The 15,228-nt window shown below is 33.8% G+C and overlaps 3 protein-coding genes and 1 pseudogene across 5 annotated transcripts; 2 read left to right on the forward strand and 2 right to left on the reverse strand.

The window, feature by feature from the left end:
* Positions 1-1,299: 1,299 nt before the first annotated feature.
* On the forward strand, positions 1,300-3,512 carry LOC140967400 (transcription factor bHLH30-like). Of its 2 annotated transcripts, XM_073427904.1 has the most exons (3): positions 1,300-2,113; positions 2,781-3,195; positions 3,280-3,512. In XM_073427904.1, the coding sequence occupies exons 1-3, from the start codon at positions 1,853-1,855 to the stop codon at positions 3,321-3,323; spliced, it is 720 nt and encodes a 239-aa protein (XP_073284005.1). In that variant the 5' UTR covers positions 1,300-1,852; the 3' UTR covers positions 3,324-3,512. The 2 variants fall into 2 exon arrangements, with proteins under 2 accessions (XP_073284005.1, XP_073284004.1); XM_073427903.1 differs by having other exon boundaries at positions 1,301-2,113; positions 2,781-3,503.
* On the reverse strand, positions 3,293-5,649 carry LOC140967370 (ABC transporter G family member 10-like; annotated as a pseudogene).
* A 1,007-nt stretch (positions 5,650-6,656) lies between these two features.
* On the reverse strand, positions 6,657-7,946 carry LOC140967399 (F-box/kelch-repeat protein At3g06240-like). The gene has a single exon (XM_073427901.1). It carries the CDS (start codon positions 7,895-7,897, stop codon positions 6,761-6,763), a length of 1,137 nt encoding a protein of 378 aa, XP_073284002.1. The 5' UTR covers positions 7,898-7,946; the 3' UTR covers positions 6,657-6,760.
* Positions 7,947-9,473: 1,527 nt separating this feature from the next.
* Positions 9,474-14,094, forward strand: LOC140967398 (uncharacterized). 2 transcript variants are annotated; one of them, XM_073427899.1, is made up of 7 exons: positions 9,474-9,659; positions 11,236-11,368; positions 12,243-12,888; positions 12,963-13,067; positions 13,169-13,273; positions 13,467-13,630; positions 13,704-14,094. In XM_073427899.1, exons 2-7 carry the CDS (start codon positions 11,282-11,284, stop codon positions 13,878-13,880), a joined length of 1,284 nt encoding a protein of 427 aa, XP_073284000.1. In that variant the 5' UTR covers positions 9,474-9,659; positions 11,236-11,281; the 3' UTR covers positions 13,881-14,094. The 2 variants fall into 2 exon arrangements, with proteins under 2 accessions (XP_073284000.1, XP_073284001.1); XM_073427900.1 differs by lacking the exon at positions 9,474-9,659 and adding an exon at positions 9,744-9,850.
* Positions 14,095-15,228: the final 1,134 nt, after the last annotated feature.

Consider the following 15,228-nt stretch of genomic DNA (forward strand, 5'->3'; position numbering starts at 1 on the left):
ATTTGTTAAATGAGTATAGTTGACCATTGATTTGTCTGTCTCTATATCAATTCATTTTAATTCAACGAGGGATTCCAAATCAAACGAATTCGACAATTTGAACATAAAAGTAGAATAATTAAAATACCACCTAAACAAATTAAACCATATTCATATGAAATATTCAAAAATTCAAAGCATTTTGTAAAATCCGCCGCAACTTAAAAATGACAAAATTACGAGAATAGGTGCTTAATTTTTGTGATGGATTTTTTAAACTCTGTTGAGTGTTGACAAAATGAAAAGAAATCTTTAAAAGAAAACGGCTCCCATCTTTTTTAAAAAATAAAAATTAATATACAAAAATTAAGAAATCGTACAAAAAGTGAAAAAAAAAATATTAGTTTTTTTAAAAATTATTGTGTGTCAGTTTTAAAATTATGTTCATTTTTTTAAAATTATATGTAATTTTTAATCATGTTAAAATTTAGTTATATGTATTATTATTTTTAATTATTATGTTTTTAAATATCAAATTATTAAATTGAAAAAAAAAATTATATTACGATATCATATCTTCAACATTATCTGAGAACATACGATGAAGTTATCAACGATATCAGCATGAGATGATGTTACTAACTTTCATCTCACCAAGTTCATCACACCATTCAACATGTCTTTATACCGTCTCACGGATCTTAATCTGTGAGACGGGTCAACCCTACCCATATTCACAATAAAAAGTAATACTTTTAGTATAAAATTAATATTTTTTCATGGATGACCCGAATAAGAGATCCGTCTCACAAATACGACCCATGAGACCGTCTCACACAAGTTTTTGCCATATAAATATATGATTGACAAGATAATCTAGTGTCAGTTTAAATTGTTATGAATTTGCAAATATATGAGTGAATAAGGTTTTTTTTAAAAAAAATGTTTTTTTAAGTTATTATTGACAAATAAACTTGGCATTTTAATTTTATAGTTATCATTTATAAATATTAATTTAAGTGTCATAAATTAAGAAATTCAATTGATATATTTGTTGTGATGTTGATTTTAAATCGTGGTGTAATATTTAATTAATATGAAGTACGTAAGCTAATTATTTAAATGAATTGAATTAATTATATGAATATTCAAACACAGATTTAACATGCAAATATATTGTCAGGGTATGAATAAATATTAATGGTCTAAAATAATTATTTTAAATAAGATTTGAATTCAATGACTTTAAGATTAATTTTATATTTCATGCAAATTTTATAGAAAATCACTGGTTTGTATATTGCTTTGGTGAAGTTGAATGTGGCGTTGGTAAAGAAATTGCTGACGGCCTGGCCTGTATTTTCAATCACCGTGCAGGCAAAAGGGGAGCCTTGAATATTGATGAGCGGCCTAATTTCGAAGAGAAATCCTTTAAATTGTTGTTTGCGCAAGCTTTTCTCCCAAAAACATGGCCTACAAGGACTTCAAAGGGATAGAGTTAATGCAGCGTTCAAAAGGTCGCAGTCAGGGCCCAGGCAAGGGATTCTAGTTGACATTCGAGTGGATAATTTGCATCCATCATCTGTATTATTGTGCTTTTATAACCGAATCTTGGATTTGGTTTCCAAAAGATTTCGCCAGTATCTGATTTTATGAACAAAAGATCCAGCCCAACTACCACGACTGATAGTTGCGCTTCACTCGCCGACACAGTTCTCGTATCTATCATTGGTTTATCCCATCAGGCATTTGAATTTGTAGAAGAAGACAAGCTCAGCAATCCCATTTCAAGAACTCTCACCTCTTTTCATCTGCCCCAAGATTCTTTTTACCTTTGCCTTGCAACGGCTGTGGTTTCTGATTAATAAAAAAGATGGATTTTTGCGACAACTTTGATGGGTTTTCTGACAACTGTTTTGGGTTTCGAGAGGTTTCAAAAGAAGGGTCATCGTTGGCTTTGTATGGTAAGAGAGGAGAGCTTGTGAAAGCGCTGGTTAAGCCTGGACGAAAGGTGAACGGTGCAGAGAACGGATTGTTAGCTTTGAGGAACCATAGTGCGGCTGAAAGGAGGAGAAGAGAGAGAATAAATGGTCATTTGACCACTCTTAGGGGTTTAATTCCTGGCACAGCTAAGGTAACGCAATATTATTTTCTCCCATTGTTTTGTTACTTCAGAGCATATCAGTCGTGCTATTCGTACGCAAGTATTTTTGTATGCCTTCGTAATGGATGATGGGAACTCGTTGATTTTTTTCATGTAAATATTAACGGTGCGCGCGCAAATGTGTTGTATTATTGCTATAAAGAAGTTTTCTTGAATTTATTTGTAAATTTTTCATTCCTATAGTTGTTATCTCATTCCAAATTATCAGCAGACCTCTTTGTAAGGAATTTATGGCTTCTATGACCTGGAGTTTTTGTGGTTGATATCAGTATTATCTCACAAAAGTATTGCCTAAGAACATTTTAAAAATTACCCGTATATTAAGAGAGTGTTTTGCACTTGTTGATATCCAGATATGCTGATAGGATTGACAGAGCAGGTATCTGCTTGTTGTCATATTGAGTTAGAATGTTAGATATTCATGAACTATTAATATCGAACATCAAAAAGGAGGAAAATGGTATGTTCTTTTGTTTTTACTAGGCGAAGAAATGGAGGGAGGGATTAAAAGGCTTGGTGATCTAAATCATTCACCATTTTCAACTTTCAAAAACAGCCTTCTTAATCTTTGAAATGATTATTTCATTTATTGAATATTATTGTTGAATTGGTTGATCATTTGCACTTTCTTCGGCAGATGGACAAAGCAGCACTGCTTGCTGAAGTAATCAATCAAGTAAAGAAATTAAGAGACCATGTAACTGAAGTTACCAGAGGTACGCTCGTGCCAACAGATATTGATGAATTGAAAGTAGTACAAGAAGGCAAAAACGATGATAATTCCTTTTCTATCCGAGCATCCCTGTGTTGTGATTTCAAAACTGAGCTTCTCTCCAATATAAGAGAAGCCATTGAAGCTCTCCCTTTAAAAGCAATAAGAGCAGAGATTGCTACCTTGGGAAGTAGAATGGTGAATGTCTTTGTGATTGCTGGATGCAACCCGGATGAGGAAGGATCCAAATTTCTTGTTGATTCGGTTCGTAAGACTTTGAGGTCTGTGCTTGATAAATTTTATGCGTCAGAAGAATTCGCATCAAGAAATACTATGTCTGGTAAAAGGAGGAGAGTTTCCTTATTCAGTTCTTCGAACTCATATTCTTACGGAGATATATGGTGATAAGATGGTTTTAATACAGGTTCTTCTGTTCGTTTTTCTATCATCAAGGGCATTGGTGAATAAGTTAGGGATTTGTAATCTGCTGGCATAAGCCTTGGCATATGCATATCTTCTGCTCTTTTGTGGAAAGGGATGTGCATGCCTCGTCTTATGCTTTCTTTTATGGTGGTATATATATGTTGCAGTCTGTAAGTATTTCTTGTTTTTAAATGTCATCTTTATTGTGAATTCAGCTGGTCGCATTATTTTTTAATCAAAACTGTGTAACTCTAGCGAGCAAGCCTGAATCCTCTAGATTGAAGTTACCTGCCAAAATAGATCATATACGTCCATCCTCGTTCTTGTTGAGTGTTGTAGCCTTTTGCTGTGTAGTGTAGAAGCGGTTGGAAAATGTACAATTTCGTTCATGTGTGCCCGATGCTATCTGTGCTTCGATGCGACTAGTAAAATCTAAATCATGAGAAAAAAAAGTATCTGTTGATTTGGTTTGAAGACAATGAAATGAGATTGAAAGAGTATAAATGAAACCGAGGTGTATCTTCATCTCTTAAAACATCAATGCTAATGTTTCTGGGATTCTTTAAAAGAGCAAGCCACGCACTAATAATGGCAAAATGATTTTGTGCTTGTTGCATAATTACAAAGTAAACATGAGCTTAAAATCAAATGACTTGAAGGTACGTTAACTTGTGGGTTTGTAAGACCTGTGCCAGAGACTGAGAACCTACGAATCTGTAACCAAAAATGAAACACAACATAATGCCCATATTGTTCCATTTCTGTGACTCCTTCAAACCTTGCCTCATCAAGAATTGATCCCCATAAATTAAACACTCGCCTTCTATAATATCTAAGCACCTCACTTTCCCCTGTTCTCCTCCGTACTCATTGATCATAAAGCATTCAAATGGATACTTGAACAGGCTCAGGTACTAAATGAATTTCCAATACGATGGAATTGCATCCTTTGATAGAAAGTACCCCGAGAACAGGAAAAACGACCCATAATACCTGAGACCAGAGACATTCCCATGATGAAATTTGGCACCAGTGCACTGAAGCACGCTACAAAAGAGTTCGACATCAAGACAACCATCCATACTACTAGAAAGAAGTAGAAAAATCCATCAAGTTCTCGCCTCAACCCAAAAAACCAATAGACTGGAGTTGCGTGGAGAATAGAAACTACTAACAGGAATTGGAAATAGAACATGGTGTTTGCTATGATGTAAGAAGATACTCTATATGCTCCTCTTGAAGTCTCTCTCATTAGAATTCTTTTTTCTTGCAAGAAAATTGGAAGAGCTTCTGTTGTTGATGACAACATTAAGAATGTAAGACTGAAGGCAAAAAATCCCAATTGGTTTTGCAACTTCTTTTTAATGTAGTCACCGAAGGCATCGATGAAAATCGTCTCTAACACGATTCCCGCCAGTGATGCTTGAATCGTCCTTGCTGCAAAAAGCTGTGTGGTTCTTAAAATGTTCTTGGAGAATCTCTGGCTGAGAATCAGTACCTCTTCGAATGCGGAATTGCAGTATGATATTCGATTTCCTTCCATATTTTTGGAGATACATTCACTTTCTTCCTGCATTTCATATGGTTTGATATCATTTTCTTCTTTCTGCATGCTTTCAATCATATCAACGGCAAACTCAAGCACATTGACATGCCGAGGTATGAAATGGCTCGCAGAGTTAAACCATTTCTCTAGGAGATGTAAAGAACTGTCATGAAGAACCACGCCATTGGATAACAGTATAACTTTCTCGAATAATTCAAGAATTCGAAATCCAGGTTGGTAGCATTATGGTCTTACATTGATTATTGGCCATGGATTTGAGAAGCGTCATAACATGAAGTGCAGAGGCCGAGTCAAGCTCGAATGTAGGTTCATTAAGCAGAAGAACCGCACGGTTATGCTCTAAATCCACTCCAATCGACACTCTACGTTTCTCGCCCCCTGAAATTCCAAGGCACGATTCACTCCCGACATATACACCAGCAATGTGCTCCAGTCCCAGTTCCTTCAGCAGCTTTTGGATTCGATTTCTGACCTTATCAGGAGCCGCTTTTAGCCTCAGACGTGCACTGTAAGTCAGCGTCTCTTCAACAGTTTGGAGTGGAAAGAGGAAGATCAATGTTTTTTGGGAGTTATGAAGAAAAAAAAGGTGAGGGTACTGTCATATTTGATATCTACGATGATTTGAATGAACGGGACAGGAAGATCAATGTTTTTTGGGAGTTTGAGATATCTTCCCTCGTTTGTACGTCATCGAAGCCAGTCAAGTTCATGTGTACTCAGCTTGAACTGTAGGCACACTTTTACAGAAGGAAATGTCATTCTTGCAAGGTTTGCATGCGAGGGACACCTGAAAAGTGTCACCATTGTCGAGTTTTTTCTTAAAGAAAAGTGTCACTATTGTCGAGTAGAATTGCATTATTGTTGTGATAATTGACGGTTTCAAAATTAGTTGTAATAGTTTAGTGTTTTTCATGTGTATTAAACAAAACAAACTGAAATTATTGATGCTGCACACGCAAAATAATTATATATAATTTACTGATTTTTCAAAGAGCTAAACGAAATAACATAAGAGGAGATTTTAAAATATGCATGCCAATGTGTTAAGATAATGATAGGAAAATTTGCAATTTATTTTTCATTTTTTGCGCTATAAGTTTTCAAAGTTTCGATTTTAGTCTTGTAAGTGGATATTTATTCTCATTTTTATATTTTTTTATCGCAGTGTTGACGTGACATCAGATTTGTTGAGATGAAATTTGAAATGGGTATTGTATGTTGGACATTGCTGATGTGTCTAATGTCACGTCGACACTCGGATCAAAATGTGTAAAAGTGATAATAAAAATCAACTTACATTATTAATTAAAACTGTAACTTGAAAACTTATCGAACTACGGAAAATGTTAATCACAATTCACAATATGATTAAGTGTATTTATTTCAGAAAAATAAAAAAACAACAAAAGGACCAAAAGTTGGAGTACTATTTATCAAATTATTAATACAATTCTAAGTTTTTTTTTTTTTTAATCTTCCATGGGAGCAATTTCCCAATTTCGTTAATAACTAATGAACATATATTTTTGGTGTGCGCAAATAATTAAATTTTGTTTAATATTGGATAAACCTTTTTTTTAAAGAGAGAGATTCGAACCCTAATCTAAAAATAATGAATGAGACCAATTGGGCTACAAGCCCGCAATCTCAATCTTGTATTTTTTGTAAACATATCTTTTCATGAATAGATAATATATTAGGGCAAAAAGATAGAATAAATATACTGAATATGAATGCATATATGCGTGCATAGTATTAGTAGCCCTGGTTCACAAAATTCACAGACCTAATTATAATTTCAAATCCTTCCATCCAATCCTTAGTTTGAAATCTTAAAATACCAAAAATACATGGTAAACTTTAAGGCACCACACTTGAAAATCAAACAACTTACCGTGAATCTGCAAATAATTAATCACTTGAACGAAACTAAACTCTCCCTATAATTAACAATCTCCATTGTGAAATCCTCCGCAAAGATAGGAAAAGCCGTGGCCTCATCTTCTGTGGTACACAGCGACAACGATACCAGTCGTCCGTAGCGGCCTTGAACAAACAAAATATCGTTCCAAAACGTCAATGGCCGATCGATTGCAAATTGTATTGAATAATACTTGGCCCAAGATTCCTTGACTCCATATTCCTCCATCACCCAAATGTCAGTGCGCTGATCATGTCGATTATCCTCCGCGTGTTGAATCAGGGAAAAACTCTGGTTTAGCACAGACAGACTCGTATATTCTCCATTGTTTTCAAGCAAGATAGGATCTGGTAACTCCATAACCCCGAAGACCTCGGTGCTGAAATCGAAAGAAAAGATTGACATATGATTTGCCACCCAATGGCAGCGTCCCTTGAATAACACTTGAGAATAAGGACCGTCGATTAAGCTCGGGATTTCGTCGTCGATTTCTCTCCAAGAGTCGGTGCTCAGATTATATATTCGAGGTTGGAAGCACCGGAGAGGAATATTTATCTTGTCATCTTCAAATTTCTCGAGGCTCACGACTTTGTAGTGATTTGTCGTTGGATCGAACCCGAATCCCACTTTCCCGATAAAGGGTTTTGATGCAACGGCGGCATCGAAAGGACGAGTTGGGATTTGTTTCAGTTCATGTAGAGCCGGGTTAAAAACATAGTAATTTTTGTGATCCGGTGAGATACAGATCAAACCATTGCAAGAAGACTGCAAGATACTTTCGGCGACTACGAAATCTAAGCCGGGGATCTCAAGATTCTGTAAGAAGGGATCGAGAAGTTTGTCGGCGTGAAGGGGTAACGAGGTTTCTGCGGCTCCTTTGTGGAAGCGTTTGACGAGTATGGTTTCGTCTCTTTTCTCGTGATCGAGATGCATGTTGATAAATTCCGGACTTCTTATCAAATTGCACCAATGTTTGGAGACGCATCTGAATCGTACCAGGGATTTGACTGGCAAATTCAGAAGAATCTGGATCAGCAAATCTTCTGGCAAATCCGCCATTGTTTCTTCAGAGAAGTAATTTAGAGCAGCAGGGTAATTTGAATGTGGAGACGAAAGTTTGAGGAGATACATGTGCTGGATTTATCATAGGAAGCTATATATTTATAATGAAAATCTTGAATTCGCACGCGCTAATTGAATAATTAGGAAACGTGAGATTGATAAGCAACAATCGCACAAATCAATTTTATACTTATAAATTAATATTAAAAAAATATTAATTTTTATGTCAAAATATTACTTTTCACTATAAAAATATACATAAAGAGTCAACTCATCACCGTGTTAAATGATATCTACTAATAATAATATAAACAAATAGCAATTTTAAGAGTAATGATTATTAATTAATAATAATAATAATGTTCTTGATTTTGATCATTATTATGATTATCATTAAAACATAAGTCAAAACATGTTCATTAATTTATCCTTTTTGCTCCAAAGATAAATTTGTTATGTTTATTTCTAATGCTAATTTTTAAAATGCGTAGAAGTTTACTTTTTTTTTTTACCGAGAATACTATGCACGCGACATAGACAATGTAGATATTTTAAATTTTAAAAAAAAAATCATATGATAAATTCAGATAAGATTTTATCAGGAAATATGTCATTCATTACTCCAAAGTATTTACTCTTAGACATAGTTTGATACATATGATAGGATAAACATGTGATATATAGGATAAGTTAAAGATAAATAAGATGTATGATATTATATTTAATGTTTGGTATGATTTTAATAAGAGTGATTAAATTTATATATTAGATTGTAATAACAAAATTAACCTTATCATAATAAATTTTATAATTTCAAAGTTGTTGCTTGAGTTCATATTTCTAATCTGTTTATGTGCCGACAGTGCTTGCATGATTTATTTATTTTTACCTAATTTTATATATTATATAATATGATAATTGAGCCCTTGATTTTGTGAGTCAAATCAAATATCAATTTTTAAGGTTAATCGAGTGATACCAATAATTTTATTAAGATTTATAAAAATCATTTATATAATTATCTCGAGTTCAATTATATAATTATCATATTATATAATATATAAAAATAAATAAAAATATTAATTTGATTTTAATTTCTACCTATTAGCACATATTTATAAAAATCATTTATATAATTATCATCTAGTGATACTAATTTAGAACTTGATCATATACAGGATGTGATATACTAATTAGTCTTAAATCCAACCAAACCATTTTTATATATTGAGGATAATTAAGTCATTTGTAGTGTTTTTATCATTAAATTAAAATTATCGCATCTAATAAAATGAATATTTTATCTTTGTATAAAATTATTTATCACAGACTCATGATAATATCACTAGCTTCCTAAAAAAATATCAAACGTGGATTATTTATCAATCTTTTTCTTGTCCGATGTACCAAACGATATCTTATTATATATACTATCAGGTGTGCTTGTACACTAGCTTTATAATACAATTATTAATAATGCCTAATAAAATGTTTTTATTCATACTTTTTAGTTATTTATTTATTTTTTATTGCCAAAGACATTGTTTACGGTCAATTTACGAAAAATAAGAAAGAGTTAAGGAAAATATAAGACGAAGTAACGAGTCAAAGCTAATTCTTGTACACGTGTCGAGATCGCATGCCCGAAGCTAACAGGATGCACTCCACCTCTACGTTTCTCTCTTCCTTCTACTCAACCCTTCTCCATCTCTCTATCTCCGTTGTATTTTTATTTTTTATTTTTCATTTTTGTTCTTAATTGTTTATTCATGTTCTTTAGTATAATTGATCCTGTTTTCTTCCTTTGGGGTCATTTCTGATTCATCAGTTCGTAAGTTCTGCTGCTTTACCTTTTACTGATTATATATTATAAATTTTCTTGTTGACTTGTATGCTTTTGATCGTCCTTTTAATTATATAAAAGCCGCTCTTCGCGTGTTTTTTGCGTTTTTCCGTCTTGCTTATCCATATTTTGAGTTGGGTTTTTTTTTCGGTGGAGTAAAAATCTGGTTTTCGTAAAAGGTATGAAAATTGGGGTGCAGGCTTGGAGTTTGGTCTTGTTTTGAGATTGATGGTTGACTCATGGGTTCGGATTACTTCTACTTGAAATTTGGTTTGATTACGGTTTAGGCTAGGTTAAAAACCTTAATTTGGAAATAGAGGAACTGTTTAATGGCTTTGTGTGTGAAGTTTTATTCTATGTCAGTCGAAGTTGATTTGTGAAAGAACATATTCCGATGACAGGAAAAGGGTTCTTAAAAAGTTCCCTTTTTGAATCGGAATTTTCGTCTGGAAGTGATCGTGTTTCAATGGTATGTAGGGATTTCTAAGTTTATACTCGAGCTATGTGCTGAGGGTCCTTCTTCAGAAGTGTTCTTGTCATGTTTCTCATGTTAGTAGTTTGCATTTTCAAAAAAGTAAAATCCTTCTTTGGGGATGTCTTCTTGTTTGTTATGCGCCTATTGCAATAATGTTGCGGGGATATTTTCTTCCCGTGTTTTCATGTTTATTGGCAATTGCGATATTAACTTGCAGGGAATTTAGTATTTCTTCTTTCTTAATCTGCTCCTAGGTGGTTCCTTTTTTTTTTTTGGTTGCTTCCAGGTTGATTTTTTGCCTCTCCGTTTTCTTCTTGTCCTTGAGCCCATGCAATAATGAATTTATGTTTGATCCATTTTTTGCTGAAAATATTTCTTGATCGGGTGCTTGCGGAATTGCTATCACGTCATTCTTTTTGTTTACACGCGAATGGCTTCTTGCCACAATTTATACTCTTTTGTCCGATTAATTAAATGTTAAGACCGTTTGGGTCGAACCAGTTACATTTGATTTTGCGATCCAACCACGACAAAATTTCCGCACTCTTCCTTGATGTCAAAGCTGTATTTATTGAGCTTACTATAATTTCAAGTATGCCCAATCTCTGTTCTATAATGGTATTTAGAAAGTAGTTTTCGTGTCTTACTGTTGAATTAAAGAAAAACCATGATTAACGAACAGAGTTTTACACAATTGGCACCTAGTCCAAGAGTTAATCTACTTATGGGATATATCTTGTTTTGCATAAAGGAAAGAGACGATTAACTAACAGAACAGAAAACAATTAGCACCTCGTCTAAAAGAATCTAACTTATTGGATATATCTCCTTTGAGTTTTGACTTGTGAAGAGAACATTTCGCTGTTTTATTCTTTTTATGCTTTGCTGTCCTTCGAATTACAAATTGTCCATCCTTCTTTCTTTTCCTCCTAATACATGTATTACGTTGTTGAAAATTTGTTAAGATAGCGATATGTATCTGCATTGGTGTTATGGCTTCATATTTTTACTGGAATGAAACTCCAAACTAGCTGTTGTACGGAAAAATCAACAAACCATATTAGCTGATATTTAGTCGAATTCTTGCAGTTGAGTGCTGAATTACCTGAACTTTGACTTTGGAAACTGTTTTGCTATGGATTTCAAAGGTGTAGCCTGGGCTGGTGATGTATACCAAAAATTTGAGGCTATGTGTTTGGAGGTAGAAGAGGTTATGTACCAGGTAACTAACTACTCCTGTTTTATCTTTTATGCTGTAAATTGAGTTGCATGTTCTAGATGCTTGTCATTGCTTCTGTTTAGTTCCTAGATATTGTTTCTTTTGTTTGTTTGTTTTTAAATTTCATACATACTTGGTATTGAAAGACGAGTTTATGCTATGGGTTTGGGCTTCAAATATGTATATTCCTTTAATACAAATAAACCTTGATACTTCTTGGCCTTTTAGTTGGTTGCAGGAAAGCAGGAGGTGCCTTTTGAGTCGAGTAAAAGTTCAGTCCGTGTTTGTCTGTATTCAACACGTCTTTTGCTGTGAAGTTTTACCTTCAAATGATATTACGCATCAAGTTTCTAATGTGTAGATTCTGGAGGCATTGTCCTTCCCCTAAATATAAATTGACTGGAAAGAGCATTTTTCTGTGGATGCATTGTTGGTTCTTTAATGTACTTTTGTCCTTGATCTGATATATCTTTTGATTATCCAACTGTATTAATTTTTGTACAAATTCACCTTGGATTGTAAAAATTATTTCATTAAATTTATGATGTATACTTTTCCTTGCACCCCTTTTGATATATTTACTTCTATCAGAAAAGTAGTTTTCAATACAGAAGCAGAACTACATGCCATCCTGCATAATTTGTCTGCACGTGGCTTTTTTTTTTTTTCCCTCAAGTATTTGATCAATATGCAAAGACACACCACACCTATTTCATTTTGTTTGTTTTGGGTGATAAAGCTGCATCTTTTTGATGCACAGCTGCAATTGTGTCTAGGTTTTAGTTACTTTTTTTTCTTCTGCTTCAAATTCTCAATAAATAATGCTATTACGATATTTGATTGGACTGGATTTTTTTTTTTTTATCATTTTTTACAGGATACTGTCAAATACGTGGAAAATCAGGCACAGAAAGTCGGTGCGAGTGTAAAGAAATTCTACTCTGAAGTAATGCTAGATTTACTGCCATCATCTTGTGTAGATCCCGTGAAAGTTGCTGCTGGAGACTTATCTCTGAACCCTTATGCTCACACTGATCTTAGTAAGAAGCCAAAATCGTTCTTATTGGACAGCCCAAGAGAGCTGAAGAAGATAAAAACTGAAGATGAAGCAATCCCTGATACAATTTTACCTCCTCTCAGTTCTGGAGTTTTGGTTCAAAATACATCCTCTGATTTGTGCTCTTCAAAAAGTAAGAAATTGGGAGTATACCGACGTCCCATTGGAATCAAAAGGATTTCACAGCTTGATCGGCCTTCAAAAGTAGCGAGTCCAGCAGCTTCTTCGTTGGGGCTTGGTAGCAGCGAGAGTGCATCATGTGCTGGTAGTGGAAGTCATATGAAGGCCTCCAGTGACATGAATTTAAAATCATCCTCAGACTCTGTTGAAAGCTGTGATCCTGAACGAGTGAAAGAAAGTTCGCCTGTTTCTGATGCTAAAATCAAGTCCTCTGTTACAGACAAACTTATATCAGCTGGATCCGCAAGGCAGAAGAAAGAGGAGTCTGAGTGTACCTCATCTCTTGGTACTTTATGCTCATTTACATATGATTTCTATATTACATCCTTCTTTTATGTACGGTGTTTTGTTCCTTGGCAGGTACACCCGTGAACGACCCTTTAATTTCTCAGACGGGCTTGAGTAATACAACTAATGCCTGCGACACTGAATCAGTGGGTGAAAAGGTTACGACATCTGATGAAGGTATATGACACTTACATATATCAGAGAGTGGCTATCATCTATTATTCTGGTATTAAGGGGAAAAACGCATGTTAAGTCACCTTTTCATTTTCTTGTTTCAGACACAGCCAAAAAGAATGACTCGTTTTTTGAGTCATCTTCAGATATAAGGAGTAGTACCTGCAATGTTGGGTTTCCTGTCGAGGAAGTTGTGCTGTCTAACAAAGGTACGTGAATCTAATCATTCAGAGATTGGTATTATTATCTGTGTCTTTGAAGTTCTCTACTGGTAGACAAAGCATTTAGAATCGACTGGCTAATTTATAACATAGTGCAAATTCTTGGTAGCGAGTAAAGTTAGGTAGGTAGAATTTCATAGAAAGTAATTCTTTTACCGAGTTCTTTTTACCACACGTTTAGATATCTTTGACATGGAAGTGATCCAGAATGAAGAAGTTGCTGAACCGAGCATTGAAACCTTCGAGGCTTTTGAAGTGTCAAACTTGGAAGAAACATGTATCTTCGTTGAAGGTGGCAATCTCGATTTTGTTTCACTAGGAAACCGAAAACACAAGTCGTACAAGGTTTCTTGCTCTCTGCCTTCACTATTTGTTTCTTTTCAATGAATGCATGTTTGACGATCTTGATCTCTTGCAGAAAAAGATCCGTGATGCTCTTTCATCAAAACTGAGGCTGACTAGGAAAGAACTGCACAAGGATTTTGGTGGAAAAAACAATCCAGAGGAGAGCATTCCTGCTCTTTCTATGGAATCTGACCTGAAACAAAAAATAACGAATCACGATTCTTTGGAGTCTGAGTGGGAGCTTTTGTAGAAACATATAGTATCTGTAAGTTAAATTAAGCTTTCTGTCTATACTATTACTGAAGATGCCTATCATATCAATAACAGCCCGCGTGGTAAGTAAAATGTATCGCGATCGAACATATAATCATGAGACGAGTAAGCTTCTCTCCCTAGTGTTCGAAATCACCAACAAACATAATATGTAAAGGCTGTTTATATTTGATGATTCGCGTGTATGTTTCCTTCCTGAGTCTGACGGTTCGTCGCAATATTTTGTTGAAATATTTTGCAGGGATGGACGTACGTAGTTGCTCCGCACCCAATCAACTTTAACTAACCTTAATGTTTGCTTCTAATTTTTATTTATAAAATTTGTGACTGAATTTGCAATCTCTGCGACTAAGTTGAATGTGCATGAGTCGACAAGAATATATAATCTGAGCACCGACTCTTGAAATCCAATTCATTCCAAATCAACTCAGGCTGTAGTGTTTTTAAAAAAGACAATAACTTGTGTGAGACGATCTCACGGATCTTATTTTATGAAATTGATATCTTATTTGAGTCATCCATGAAAAAGTATTATTTTTTATGTTAAGAATATTATTTTTTATTGTGAATATCGGTAGGGTTGATCCGTCATACATATTTTTTTAAAAATATGAAAAATGAATCTGATACGGTTGTTAGATAAAAAATTACTAAAAATAGTTTTCATAATAATTTTTATGAAATAAAAATAGTTTATTTTTATAATTTGGGAGAGATACTTTCACTTTATATGAAAATAAATAAATCAAGATCCTACAAATAAGTTACTCTAAGCTGCTCATATTTATTAATATGATTAGTAATCATCACAACTATCATGTATTCATATAATTTAATTATCTGAAGAAAAAAAATCATATCTTACTCGACTCATGAGTAAGTATTACTTTTAATTTCGAAAGTATCACTTTTTCTCAATGTATAATTGGATCGGATCGACTGATCTCACAAAAGACTTATTATAAAATTTTTGTTAGAAAAAAAAGAAATTTTCTTGAATATTACATTCGTTTGTATTAAAAAAATACAAATGAAAATTAGTATGACCAGTTTGTTTTTTTATATTTAAAATTGCTTTCAGAATTTAAAGAAACATTAATTGAGAGCAATCTCATAATTTAGCTCCAATTTTATTTTTAGTATAACAAGAAAGCTACACGTAACTTACACTCCGCCCAATTTCTGTATTATTCTTGCCTATGGCAACAATTTGTGTGCATTTTTTCTTCTATTACTATATAATATAAATTATAGCTGGAAAAAAATCATCAATTTTTATAGAAAAATGAGAAAGAAATGTAATATATACTTAATAATTCGTGTCA

The sequence above is a fragment of the Primulina huaijiensis genome, unplaced genomic scaffold (genome assembly GCF_012295235.1).
Source record: "Primulina huaijiensis isolate GDHJ02 unplaced genomic scaffold, ASM1229523v2 scaffold25037, whole genome shotgun sequence".
NCBI classification, from domain to species: Eukaryota; Viridiplantae; Streptophyta; class Magnoliopsida; order Lamiales; family Gesneriaceae; genus Primulina; species Primulina huaijiensis.

Bases quoted from the DNA above. Each gene is read 5' to 3' on its own strand.
- LOC140967400 (XM_073427903.1), top strand. From the start codon at position 1,853: ATGGATTTTTGCGACAACTTTGATGGGTTTTCTGACAACTGTTTTGGG. The intron at 2,114-2,780 runs GTAACGCAATAT...TTTCTTCGGCAG, and splicing joins TAATTCCTGGCACAGCTAAG to ATGGACAAAGCAGCACTGCT.
- LOC140967399 (XM_073427901.1), bottom strand. From the start codon at position 7,897: ATGTATCTCCTCAAACTTTCGTCTCCACATTCAAATTACCCTGCTGCT.
- LOC140967398 (XM_073427899.1), top strand. From the start codon at position 11,282: ATGGATTTCAAAGGTGTAGCCTGGGCTGGTGATGTATACCAAAAATTT. The intron at 12,889-12,962 runs GTACTTTATGCT...GTTCCTTGGCAG, and splicing joins TGAGTGTACCTCATCTCTTG to GTACACCCGTGAACGACCCT. The intron at 13,274-13,466 runs GTACGTGAATCT...CCACACGTTTAG, and splicing joins AGTTGTGCTGTCTAACAAAG to ATATCTTTGACATGGAAGTG.